The 12,890-nt window shown below is 44.6% G+C and overlaps 1 protein-coding gene across 1 annotated transcript; it reads right to left on the reverse strand.

The window, feature by feature from the left end:
* Positions 1-383: 383 nt before the first annotated feature.
* Positions 384-11,095, reverse strand: paqr4a (progestin and adipoQ receptor family member IVa). Its single transcript, XM_083780240.1, has 3 exons — positions 9,596-11,095; positions 1,744-1,962; positions 384-907 (listed from the first exon to the last, which is right to left on the reverse strand). Exons 1-3 carry the CDS (start codon positions 9,870-9,872, stop codon positions 474-476), a joined length of 930 nt encoding a protein of 309 aa, XP_083636366.1. The 5' UTR covers positions 9,873-11,095; the 3' UTR covers positions 384-473.
* Between the last annotated feature and the right edge of the window lie 1,795 nt (positions 11,096-12,890).

A 12,890-nucleotide genomic window follows, 5' to 3' on the forward strand; every position in this document is an offset into this window, starting at 1 on the left:
TTACTGAAAACCTTCACTAACATTTGTGTGATTAAATTATTACCTTCCACCTGTGTGGAACTCGGGCGTGCGTGCGTGTGCGTGCGTGTGTATGTGCGTGCGCGTGTGCATGCGGTCATGCATACGTGCATGCTTTGTAGTGAGTGAGTGAGCTAATGTGCAATGCTTGTGCATGTTAACTTGACGTGGCATTATTCCCCACACTAAAGTACCAGGATGGACGAAGATATGAACATTCTGTTAGAGCTGAACGCACATGTTAGGCATGTGAACGCACTGCGACGATGCACCCCCTTCCCTTCATCAGTGCATTATCTTTAATGAAATCAGTAGCAGCAACCCCCCCCCCCCCCCCCCCCCCTTAAACCCAATTCCCCCTCCCTTTCTAACCTTTGCGGACGGCCTCCGTGGCCCCGGACAGTCCCAATGATTAACCCGTGTGCCCTCCCACAGAGAGTCTCCGCGCAGCGGCGTCAGTCGGAGGTACAGTCGTAGCTGTTGATCCACAGCAGGTCGTCCAGCACTCCCCAGTGCAGGTAGAGGATGGACACCACCACCAGCACGTGCATGATCTGGTGGCTGTTGCACCAGTAGTCAAAGAGGCCCGGCCGGAAGCGCTCGGGGATGCGCGTGATGTTGATGACCCCGCCCAGCACGGCCAGCGCGTCCATGGTGAGGAAGTGGCGCAGCGAGGTGGGGCTGCCGCCGCCCACGCCCACCCAGCGCAGCAGGAAAAAGGAGAAGCGGAACAGTGCCTGCCAGGCGAAGGAACGCAGCCGGCGCACACTGTTCCGAGCCGTCATAGCGCAGTAGATAGCATAGCTTGACAGCAGGATGTAGACTACTAGCGCTGCGGTGCGAGTGAAGGGGTAGCACAGTAGCGTGCTGTAGACAATGGGCAGGGCCCCTGTGTCAAATACACACACACACGCACACAAACATGTACGTACGTACGCATGCACACACACACACACACACACACACACACACACACACACACACACACACACAAAGTCAACATTCAACTTTTACACAAGGTAAGGCAAGAAACAGAATGAGAAAGAATGCAGAGAAAGGAAACTGTAACCTAACTAGACTAATAGTCTGGCTATTAGCCTTCAACCCAGGACATTTTGGTCAAAAGGTGGTGCTACAGGAAAAGCAATGGTGTCTCCAAAACCAGTAGGGTTCTCACTCGGAACAAAACAACTGCTAGTTTAAACATTACATCATACCATCGAATGGAAATGAAAAGACTCTCTTCCCACTCTCCCTCTAAGACTTATGAAGTATGTAACATCTATGAAGTATAGGGCAGGTATAATAGGCCTATGTATATAGTTCTGCTATACAGTAGCAGTGGTGCCCGTTTTGCAATGGTGAAGGTACAGCGAAAGCTCCAATTTTGGCCTGAGGTCATGGTGTCACTCAAATGGTTATCGTTCATCTTCCGAGAAGAATAGCAATTCGCCGATACGATTGTGTGCAAGTGGTACATTTTGGCCTAAGGATGATTCTAGAGAAAAGGCCCTGAAGCCATAAAAGTCAGTAATGTTCCTCCTCTGGGGAGCAGGAAATTGCACAGTGAATTTCATGGCAATCTGGCAAGTCATTTTCAACTTATCTTGTTTGGGACCGACCAACACCAACCAATCTTAGAGAACAAAAAAATATATATGGGGGGCAAAAGAAATAAGAATATTTGTTATTCACCAGGAACCTCACATGCCTTTTCTTACTTACCCAATGTGTTGATCATACAGATGCCACACATGTCGAGTTTAAGGAGGGTGTGATAGACGGGCTCCCCTCCTTCATGGTTCATGAAGAGGTGATAGACCACAGAGCCCAGCTGCGGTGACAGGCAGGCCAGGAAGTGGACCACACCCAACCATGTGACGCTGATCTGAGACCAGGGGATGTTGAGCGGCAGAAGCACCAGGAAGCAAACCAGAGGGATGCCTGGAGAGGTGGGAATGGTGATAGACAAGGTCATTAGACTGAGCTTGCTTCATGGATATGCATGTGATATAGATCGTTGCTAGGACCTATGGGCACAACTATTATCAATCAGCTCTATCTTGGATGGTTTGTGCATGTACAGTAGTTTATTAATTAATGATTCTTATTAGTATTATTAGTATTAGTATTATTAGGAGTCTACTGTCTCCACTTCAGCTAGAGTTCTCAAATCCTGCCCGAACCGACATTTTCGGAACGGGATGAGCCCAAAATGTATGCCAATTGGTCATTGGTAAAATGCTAATCGGGCCGAGCGGTCTAGCGGTAAGTGGATGTGTTAGATGCAGCTCAAAGTGAACTTTACTCAGGCATCTAGTTTGTCGCCATTCAACCTTCCTAGCCTGTGTTATTAAAGAAAAACAGGCAACAATTCAATCAAAACTCAGCAATCAAAAATTGGCGAAAGTAGTCATTATGTCTGGAATGGAAGGTCCAATCTGCTCAGTTCAAAGCTTGTTAATGTTAGGCGTTTGTCCTCCGTTTGTCCACCGTTTTTGGATGGCTCAAGTCAACCCCTGTTCTACTAATGCACGGATATCTGACACTGAACCTCTTCTGGGAGCTAAATAAGCGTAGATATGAGGTTCCAAACAGAGCTAGGCAACTGGCAACAGGGTGCCTATTGCTTTGTGAGCAAAATCTGGTCCTTGAAATTCAATCCCCATGCATACTGTTCACACACTTTCATCATCACCATTTACAGTGGATCACATTACTCTCTGTCACACACACACACACACACACACACACACACACACACACACCTTGCCCCTCGCTCCCCCTATTTTGCTCGCTCTGCCTTTCCCCAATGTCAAATCATGTGTCCCAGCCAGGTGATATACTGACAGTGCTATCTAACACATCTATTTTCAGTATGTTATCTCCTACACTCCCTTGACTCCCAATTTGCTTCCGTTACTCAGCAGCACCACTCAGTGGTTTGCTACCGGACATAGGCCCGCCCCCCCTTAAATCTCTCTGAGCATGAACTTCATGGCACTTCCATTCCTGTCCAACAGCTGTGTGCTCGTCATAACGCAGGCAGCCTATTTCTGGTTTTCTATGTCAAGCAAGCTGGCCACAATGCAACTTGACTTGAAGTGTCATCACACGTCAACTGTGCACGTCTAACTTACTGTGCATCAATGCATCTTCTCCAGGAGTTGCTTTATTAATACCTGACTGGATCAAACACACTTGAAATTCCAATGTTATGGCGTAGAGCAGAGGTTCCCAAACTGTGGTGTGCGCACCCCTTGTGGTGCCCTCTAGGGGGTGCGTGACATGAAAAGGGCAACGTCGGTTCAACCGGCTTTATGGTGTCATTTAACACAAACGTCAAAATCCGGCAAGCAGCTGTGGGACTCAGTATAGCAGCTACATGGCTCTCAGTGCAGTGACAATGTCATTATTTTGCCATAATCATATACAAAAATTTATGTATAATTTTCGGCCAAATACAATGAGACTGCGACGTCAGGGGGTGCGTCAGCTAGGTCAGGAGGTGCACGGACAAAAAAGTTTGGGGACCGCTGGTGTAGAGACTAGAGAGTAATGTCAGGGAGTAAATGGGGTCACTTGCTCAGTCTATAGCTTGTCGATTTAAGTGCAATGAAATCGCCATAGGACAAGGAAGCCTATCCTTTGCAGTAATGATCACTAATCTTGCTCGTCTCCTCTTAATGGCAACTGGAGTACGATGCAATGAGTGTCAGCTGGAAGAAGTTGGCAGACGCTCAAAAGCCAATGATTCCTTCAATGGCAGGTGAGCCACTGACAACACAGAAATATGTGGGGAGGCATAAAACAAAAATTGGCTACTTTATGAAAACATAAAAAAAGATGTCACAGAAAATATGGTATCTTTCGTACAGCTCCATGATTTCTTTCGACAGGTTGGATCACTTCTTCTGTCTTGAGAAAGGAAGCTTCCACACGTAAATTTGCTCTTGCTCAGCACAATACATGTATTGATCACTAACATTTCTGTCCCTCAGACTGGAGTCTCGATCCATCTATAGCACATTCAAAGCATATTATAGGGGCCTGGTTTCATGAGAAGTCTGGTACACAGTACACATTATGCACTATACAGAAAATATATTGTACAGATGTAAACAAAACACCTTACAGCTTGCCAACATCACCACACACCCTAAAAATGAGGTCTACCAATTAGTCAATTCTTCAGCCAGATTAATTTGTATTGACAAATAAACAATACTATTTGATAGTATGGAGGAGGCCTAACATTATGGCATTGGAGAAATCAAGGAAATTAACTGTTACATTCCAATTCTACTTCATCTCCATTATGTTTAGTACAATCTACTATACCTCCAACTGCCACTGACTGACTGGGCTCTATTTTATAAAACTAACTATTGACACATATCAGACCCAGCACCATAGATTTAAAAGAAGCACCATGGCATGCTGCATATGTCATTGAAGACCTGAGGATGTGATCTCAGAGATAGCCCTGAGGATGTCATCTCAGAGATAGACCTGAGGACGTGATCTCAGAGATAGACCTGAGGATGTGATCTCAGAGATAGACCTGAGGATGTCATCTCAGAGATAGCCCTGAGGATGTGATCTCAGAGATAGACCTGAGGATGTCATCTCAGAGATAGCCCTGAGGACGTGATCTCAGAGATAGACCTGAGGATGTCATCTCAGAGATAGACCTGAGGATGTGATCTCAGAGATAGCCCTGAGGATGTGATCTCAGAGATAGACCTGAGGATGTCATCTCAGAGATAGACCTGAGGATGTCATCTCAGAGATAGCCCTGAGGATGTCATCTCAGAGATAGACCTGAGGATGTCATCTCAGAGATAGACCTGAGGATGTCATCTCAGAGATAGACCTGAGGATGTCATCTCAGAGATAGACCTGAGGATGTGATCTCAGAGATAGCCCTGAGGACGTGATCTCAGAGATAGCCCTGAGGACGTGATCTCAGAGATAGCCCTGAGGACGTGATCTCAGAGATAGCCCTGAGGACGTGATCTCAGAGATAGCCCTGAGGACGTGATCTCAGAGATAGACCTGAGGATGTGATCTCAGAGATAGACCTGAGGACGTGATCTCAGAGATAGACCTGAGGATGTGATCTCAGAGATAGCCCTGAGGATGTGATCTCAGAGATAGACCTGAGGATGTCATCTCAGAGATAGCCCTGAGGACGTCATCTCAGAGATAGCCCTGAGGACGTCATCTCAGAGATAGACCTGAGGATGTCATCTCAGAGATAGACCTGAGGATGTGATCTCAGAGATAGACCTGAGGACGTGATCTCAGAGATAGCCCTGAGGATGTCATCTCAGAGATAGCCCTGAGGATGTGATCTCAGAGATAGCCCTGAGGATGTCATCTCAGAGATAGACCTGAGGATGTCATCTCAGAGATAGACCTGAGGATGTCATCTCAGAGATAGACCTGAGGATGTCATCTCAGAGATAGACCCGAGGATGTCATCTCAGAGATAGCCCTGAGGATGTCATCTCAGAGATAGACCTGAGGATGTCATCTCAGAGATAGCCTTGTACAGACTAATGCAGGGGTCCTCAACTAGAAATTATGAAGGTCCACAAATATTTTTTTGAATAAGACCGAGGTCCGGTCTGCGCGGCGTCCATCGGAGAGCGGGGCTCTATGCCCGTTTAGTATGGTCAAGCCAAGCTTATACAAATCAGATCCCCTTCCACCCAACCAATAATGGGGTGCAGAGTGCAGGCCCGGAGTGGAACTCCAAATCCAAATCACACTGCGCGCACGCATAGTGCGCGCCAGAATTTTGGGGGCCCTTGGGGGACAATTTCACATGAGAAATGTACCATCTGATGTTATTTATATTATTAACTTCTTCCCCCTATTAACATAAGACACACAATGTAGTTGTGCTGCAGCAACACTGCCTGAATTGAATTGAAATTGACTGTGGCTGGCCTGGCCTGAGCTTTTTTTCTTTTCTTTTTTTTTTGCCTAGGGTCCGCAGAGAGGTGGTCCACGGTCCGGTCGTGGACCGCGGTCCGCCAGTTGAGTACCCCTGGACTAATGTAAAATCTCTGGGACAATCTTTTCTTTTTACAGGCCTTTAAACCACCTATGCCTCATTTATTATACCTCATATGACGGTGTCATGAGGAGAAAATAGCCGATATACAAGCTCAGCTATTTTAGCCATTTAAAACGTTTAAAGAATTTGGTCTATAATGGCATTCCCAAAATAGGGATACTACTACTAGTTTGAAATTCGTTCAAACATTTGGGTGCTACAAATGCAGGTCAAATGTACGTACTTTACTCATACCGGGAAAAAGTATATTATCAATTATCACAGAAGTCACAGTGAAACGTGACTTCTGTGAAAAAATGTCCTAATGTAAATTACATTTATTAAAACAGAGAATAAGTGAACACAATAACTCCATAAGGAGAAATGAAAAGGTAAAAATGAAAGGAAAACCCATTACCCAATAGCCATATATTTCAATGACTTCAGACATGACATCTCTTCATTTAGATTCTTGGGAAAGGGGCATTGAAAACACAACTCTGGCAGAGAGGTCGTAACACTGTCAATAGAAGAGAAGTACACTGGATATTTAATTTGCTAACTTTATCCCCACGGCATTGAACCCAAAGACCTATCTATTCATTGTGCACTCAAGCATTTAATGCATTTAACGCATCTGTGTCACTTTAGCTTTTACCCACTTTAACCATAAACTTTACTTTAGCTGTTGAAAAATTGCAGATCTACAAGCTCACGAGCTTGAAGAAAAAAGGTATTTTAGAAAAATCGTTAAAAAGCGTGCAAATCTTTGAATATATATTCTTTCACAGCAAACGTTTTAACTCATATCTTTGCTTCTGGGGGCTCCCTGAAACAGCATATTTTCAGATGGGGGTCGACGGCCAAATCATTTTGGGGGTCCTTGACTCCTTGACATGAAAAGGTTTTAGCAGCACTGATATAGAAACAGGTCTTTCTGAAAACTGCCAGGATTTAGAAGACTTAGCCTATAGAATTTGGTCTCGGGTCTTATTTCACGACTTAGAATGACTTATGAAAGCTACAAGGTCGATGTTTTCATTCATTAGCTTTGCAATTTCTGTAAATATTCTTATAAATAGACAATGATGACTTATTTTACAGGTAGGGATGCACCGATCCGGCTTTTTGGCATTCAATACCGATTTCGATACATGGGGGTCCAGTATCTGCCGATACAGAGTACAGAGTACCGATCCGATACCCCCCACAAAGAAACTTAATAACCTATTAAGCTGTATGCCTCACTGTGGGGAGTCTGGAATCATTATTTTGTGTAAGGCAACATCAAGGCTTGACTTAAACATTACTTTCCCAACTTTGTAAAACAAAATGTAACAAACACAGATATAAATGCAATAACTGTGCAACAATTAGACCAGGTTAATGTGTGCGCAGGCTAGCCTGGCTGCATTCCACAGTAATACTACACTGCTGTGTCACAGAGGAGGTAGAGTTGTTTTCATACTGTAATTACACATAATTATCGGATCGGATCGGATAATGGATCGGCCACCGATCCGATACCCGATCTAGAATTTTAGCCTGGATCGGCGACGATCTCCGATACGATTATCGGATCGGTGCATCCCTATTTACAGGTACAGGTCCCGACCGTGCATACTGTTTATTCTTGGTGTAGCTGAGGGCAGGACATCAATAGAGAAATAAACAAAACATTACCACAAACAAGAAGGCTGAAATGTTCCCTCTTTTTATTTCTACAAATGCAAACTTAACCCCATTGTGAACAAACCTGATGAAGCTGTAGGTGTGATACATTGTTGTCTCCACGAGGCCAAAGGCATGGGGGGAGAGTATGTTTTGCACTCCGTCCGTCCGTGTCCGTGTGTGTGTGTGTGTGTGTGTGTCCGTGAGCAGCTAATCTCGGCCAACGTTAACCCGGTCGATGCCACATTTTGCACACACACTCCCTGGATGCCAACGATGAACCTCTGCCCCAAAATTTCCAGAACGGCCTGTTATAGCGCCACCAGGAGGCCGCTTTGTGCAAAACAAGTTGGTCGATGCCAAATTTGGCACACACACTCTCTGGATGCCAACGATGAACCTCTGCCCGAAAATTTCCAGAACGGCCTGTTATAGCGCCACCAGGAGGCCGCTTTGTGCAAAACAAGTTTTTGCACAGTACACATACAGATTTTGTCCAAACATCGCGCAAATTGGTATACAGTCTCTCTAGAGCCATTCAACGAAACGGGTCTTTCAGATTTCTCAGACTCCATCCTGATTGGTTAAGATTGGCTTCCAAAATTCACAGGAGTGCTCAGTTTCAAACAAAATGCTGCAAATCATGAACACATCGCGTGATTTCCGTGAAATTGTGCACGCACATTCCCACTAGGCCGAGGAAGAAATGCCACATGAACAATTTCAACTCAGCCTCAAGGTGGCGCTATAACTGGCCGAAAAGTGTTTTTACCTCTAACTGCACGGATCTGTGGATAACTTTGTATGCAAACTCCCTAGAGGCCAAGGAAGAACCTTTGCCTGGAATTTTTTACTTTTGTTGCCCTTTTATCCAACCACCAGATGAAGGCAAGCTGCAATGTCCTACATTCCTATCCTGGTGGAGACCTGTGCCCAGAAGGGCACTTTTTCTAGTTTGTGATGTTTTCAAGCTTGCATTTGTAGATACACAGAGGAAGAATTTCAGCCTTCATGTGTGCAGTTTATTTAGTTTTTCAGTATGTGCCTCACTTTTCCTTTTATAAATTTGACACTTGACAGTTAGTTACATGTCATAGTCAATTATTGAGAAATACTCCCACAGGGAAATAATTGTCCTACACACAGAAAGCACACAGAAAGAATGGAGCATTATCTATTTAAGATCATAATTGTAAGAATTGTTGAAAATACTCTTGAAGCAGGTCCAGAGGGACTGTGACATAGTATGATCAACAAATTGTTATACTGATGAGCAAGAACAGTGGTGGATCTTCCTTTCTCAAGAATGAAGTAATACTTAACTTCATGCATCTGCATCTGAGATCGTCGGATGTGTTTGAAAAAAAAAGAAGCTTGGATCGCAATTCGCAACAGGGGAGCACAAAAGAAGCATTGCATGGTGCATATTGCATTATCATGACAAATGTCTATCAATCATAAAGCATAAATAGGTTCCAGACAATCTCACCCGAAGCTATGCATGAAAGATTAATGCATATGAACCACAAAATATTTTTGTTTGCATGAAGCTGTTCAAAACAACTGCATTGTTGGCATTATGTATTTGTTCAACTTTGGACCATATGGTTAACTTATCAAGGCAAAATACAATTGCATTTATCCCTGAAAGGAAATTCAGTTATTACTGCAGCCAGCAGCAAATTATATTATATTAATCTAATTACAAGCACAGTTGCACATTTACTGAGTGATTACCATTAACCATAGAGTAGCAACATAGTAATGCAGTATAGGTTCCTTGTCGACACAGACATCATGCAGCACTACTAGTATCAGTCTCATCTGATTCATACTCACCATGAGTGTATATGTTGCCAAGTTCATTGTGCAGGTAAAACAGGCTTCTGATGCAGTCTTGCACAGAAGATATTGGTCGGTATCCAGTGAGGACGTATTTGTTGAACTGAAGATGGGGAGGTGAATTGGCCCAGTCATGTAACCTGGGTCCATTTAAAAAGGCCATAGTAACCACCACCACAGTTACAATGACCCCGCCAAAAAGATAAAAAAGGGACTGTACACCTATGTACACGTTCAACAGAATTATTGCAACGAAAATCTTATTGGACACCATTGGCGTTGTTTGTGTTGTGCTGTTATCCACATTGCTGGAGCCGGGACAGAGTCGCCCGGCGTTCAAAGGTTGTCTCAGCACCACTGCGGTGCGTCTACCCGGCCGCAGCGTGCTCCCCCTGCCGCTGCAGGTGGACTTCAGAAACCGGCACCTGTGTCATGATGATGATGATGATCCGCAGGGTTGGTTGGCATTGGCAAAGACGCGGCCAACCGCATACATGCTGCTGTGAGTCCGCGGTGGTGGTCATTACATTTGACATCAGACTGTCCGTGGTGCAATAAACAAAATCCATCGGAGGCTGGCCAGTAATAATGACATGTTGATGTTCCTCTCCTAATCACCATATCGTGCATGGCAACGTTACTTCCTCAGTGACATTCCTCTGCTGCACAGAGGCTGAACAACACGACCGGCCGGGGATGAGCGCTGCTGCTGCTGCCCTGCGCCGAGCAGCATCCATCCGATTCCGATCCATCCACGTCCACTGACAGCCATGAGACTGGCTAGTGGAGTAGTGGTGCGGCTAGCATTAGCTTACTCACGCTCTGCTTCCATTCATCCGTCACCTTGATACTGCTTATAATATAAAGAAACGGTTTTAGCGGTCAGATTCGTGAGCGCAGCAGAGGAGACTAGGAGGAGGTCATCGCCAAGACGCCAACTTTCGCGCAGACAACATGGTGCATGTGTCGCGCGTTGTGCTTCCCCGCCCCGGTCTGGCCGGGTGTTGACGCGTTAGCCGCTGTTAATGTTATTCAGGAGGAACAGTGCCGGTGATTCTGTCGCTGAGATTTGATACCGACCAATACAGCAGCGAGAGCGAGATCCCCGGCTAGCTGGCTAACGGTGCTAGCAGCAATGCAGGCTAGCGAGAAAATGATCAGAGAGACCACCGATATAAGCCCGGTGCTGGTGCAGTAGTTCAGATTCAGAATGTGTGTGCAAGGTGGCGACTGACTGGCGAGGCTGAGATTTAAAAGCCGGCAGAATCCTGACGCACGGTGCAGCCCGTGACGGTTACACTCACATATATTCTAAATAAAAGCATGCATGTACAGTGATTCGATCCCATTCTTTTCTCCGTTCGTTCGTTGTTACCACTCTGCTGGCTGCACCACCGGCCTGGAGTCAGTCAGTACCCTGCATCGCTGTAGAGAGCCTGGCTGATGCCGACACACACCGCGGGCTATGACGTCCTATGATCGGCTAATGAGAGAGGCTGCAGCGGGACTGGCCCGGCGAATGGGAAGACTGTGCGACGGATGGATCACGCCACTTTGTATTATAATAGCCCCACTGTATTGTTGTTCAGTGGGAGTCTTCTGTGATAGGATTTGCGTCATCATGGCGGTGCACTTAACTGCACTGCTTTCTCAAATAAATCCCCCAGTTTCGCGGAACACATTTAATCGTCACATAGTAGTGATCAGAATTCGCAAGATTTCAGAAGGAACGTCATTTAATAAATGTATTTCCGTTTGTGTGTTTTGTTTTAAAGTGTTTTAAATTTATAGTCCTATACACCTGCCATCCGCCATGTAATATTTTTTGTTGTGTTTTGTTAAATTTTGTTTCTTGCTAAATTGCTATATTCTCTAATTCTCCATGTCTCTTCAGCTAAAACAGAAAATAATTTTTCAGGTAGGTGACAAAATTTCAGTCAATCATTTATCAGCTTTATATGTGGTGTGTGTGTGTGTTTGGAGGGACGGGGGGGACGGAAGGTGATTAATTGATTTTGATTGATTCACTGATAATGTATGATGATAAGAGCTCCCCTCAATTCACACGAGTGTGATTTTTATAGTGTTCCAATGTTGTCTGGTCATTTCTTTGTGTCATCACTTACAATTCCACTAATCTGTATCCTTTTTTTTTTTTTTTTAAGATTTATTTATTGAAAATGCAGATATTAACAACAAGTTACAGAATCATGATATCTTTTTTCTTTTTTTTTAAACAAGACAAGACAGCTAATCTGTATCCTGACTGCGTTCTCTATCCTGATTGGATAAAATTGATATCCCGACCTGAAAATGCATTTTCTATTTAATAAAAATCTGCAGAGACATGGAGACTCCTGTTACTGAACAATTAGACATATTGAAACACCTGTGTTGGTCCTCAACATGGCAGATGTAGGACTACATTTGAAACTCATGATAGGTGGGCACTAGGGGGATATATGGGCACCTCGATGTAAAAAGTTTTTGTCCAAAATGTAAAAAAAATTAAGATATTTGAAAAATGGTAGGGCTTTTTGTTAAAGTGATGTGAACATGCACTGTGCAACAATGAAAAATGTTTTAAAATGTGCTTTATGAATGAAAATGAAAGGAAAAGCACAAAACAAGTAATAAAGGGGAAAAACATGTAGGCTACAGTTACAGTATGGGGAAAAGGGGGTGGGTGGGGGGAACTCACATTTTTATTACAGGGGCCAGTTTCAAATTGCAGCCGTCCGTAGGACCTCTTTGAGAAATATTTTTAGGAGTCATATCTTAATGGCTGTTGTATTCCACTTCCACATTTTAGCATTGTGGCATAGAAGTGAAATTAATTTAATCCCTTGTTTGAACGTGGTTTGTTGAACTCCCTCTGGTGTTGTGAATGTGGAATTCGTTGACATTAAGGAAGTATTTAGACAGGTACATGCAGGGTATCTTGGTGGTGTAGCGAATCTTGTAGACCACCAGACCCATTGCAAGATGCTGTATTCTGTCAACCCTAAGCCATTCCAGACAAAATGGACAGGGGTGAGGTGGGTTCTGGGAGTGAGGCCAACTGGTAGCCTGCCTGACCAGTTTCTTTTGGGAAGTCTCGAGCCTTGTTTTAAGGGCCTAGGTGCATAGCCGAAGAAACCTTGTACGAGGGCTCCTGTGGGTCTTCAAGGTGTTTTTGTTGACCAGTGAAAACAGTGTTCGCTGACCGGGAATCGAACCCAGGCTGCGGCGGTGAGAGCACCGAATCCTTACCACTAGACTATAGGCCACCAGGGAACTGGCATCAACTGGC

This window comes from Protomyctophum parallelum (assembly GCF_964188405.1).
Source record: "Protomyctophum parallelum genome assembly, chromosome: 13".
Taxonomy (NCBI): domain Eukaryota; kingdom Metazoa; phylum Chordata; class Actinopteri; order Myctophiformes; family Myctophidae; genus Protomyctophum; species Protomyctophum parallelum.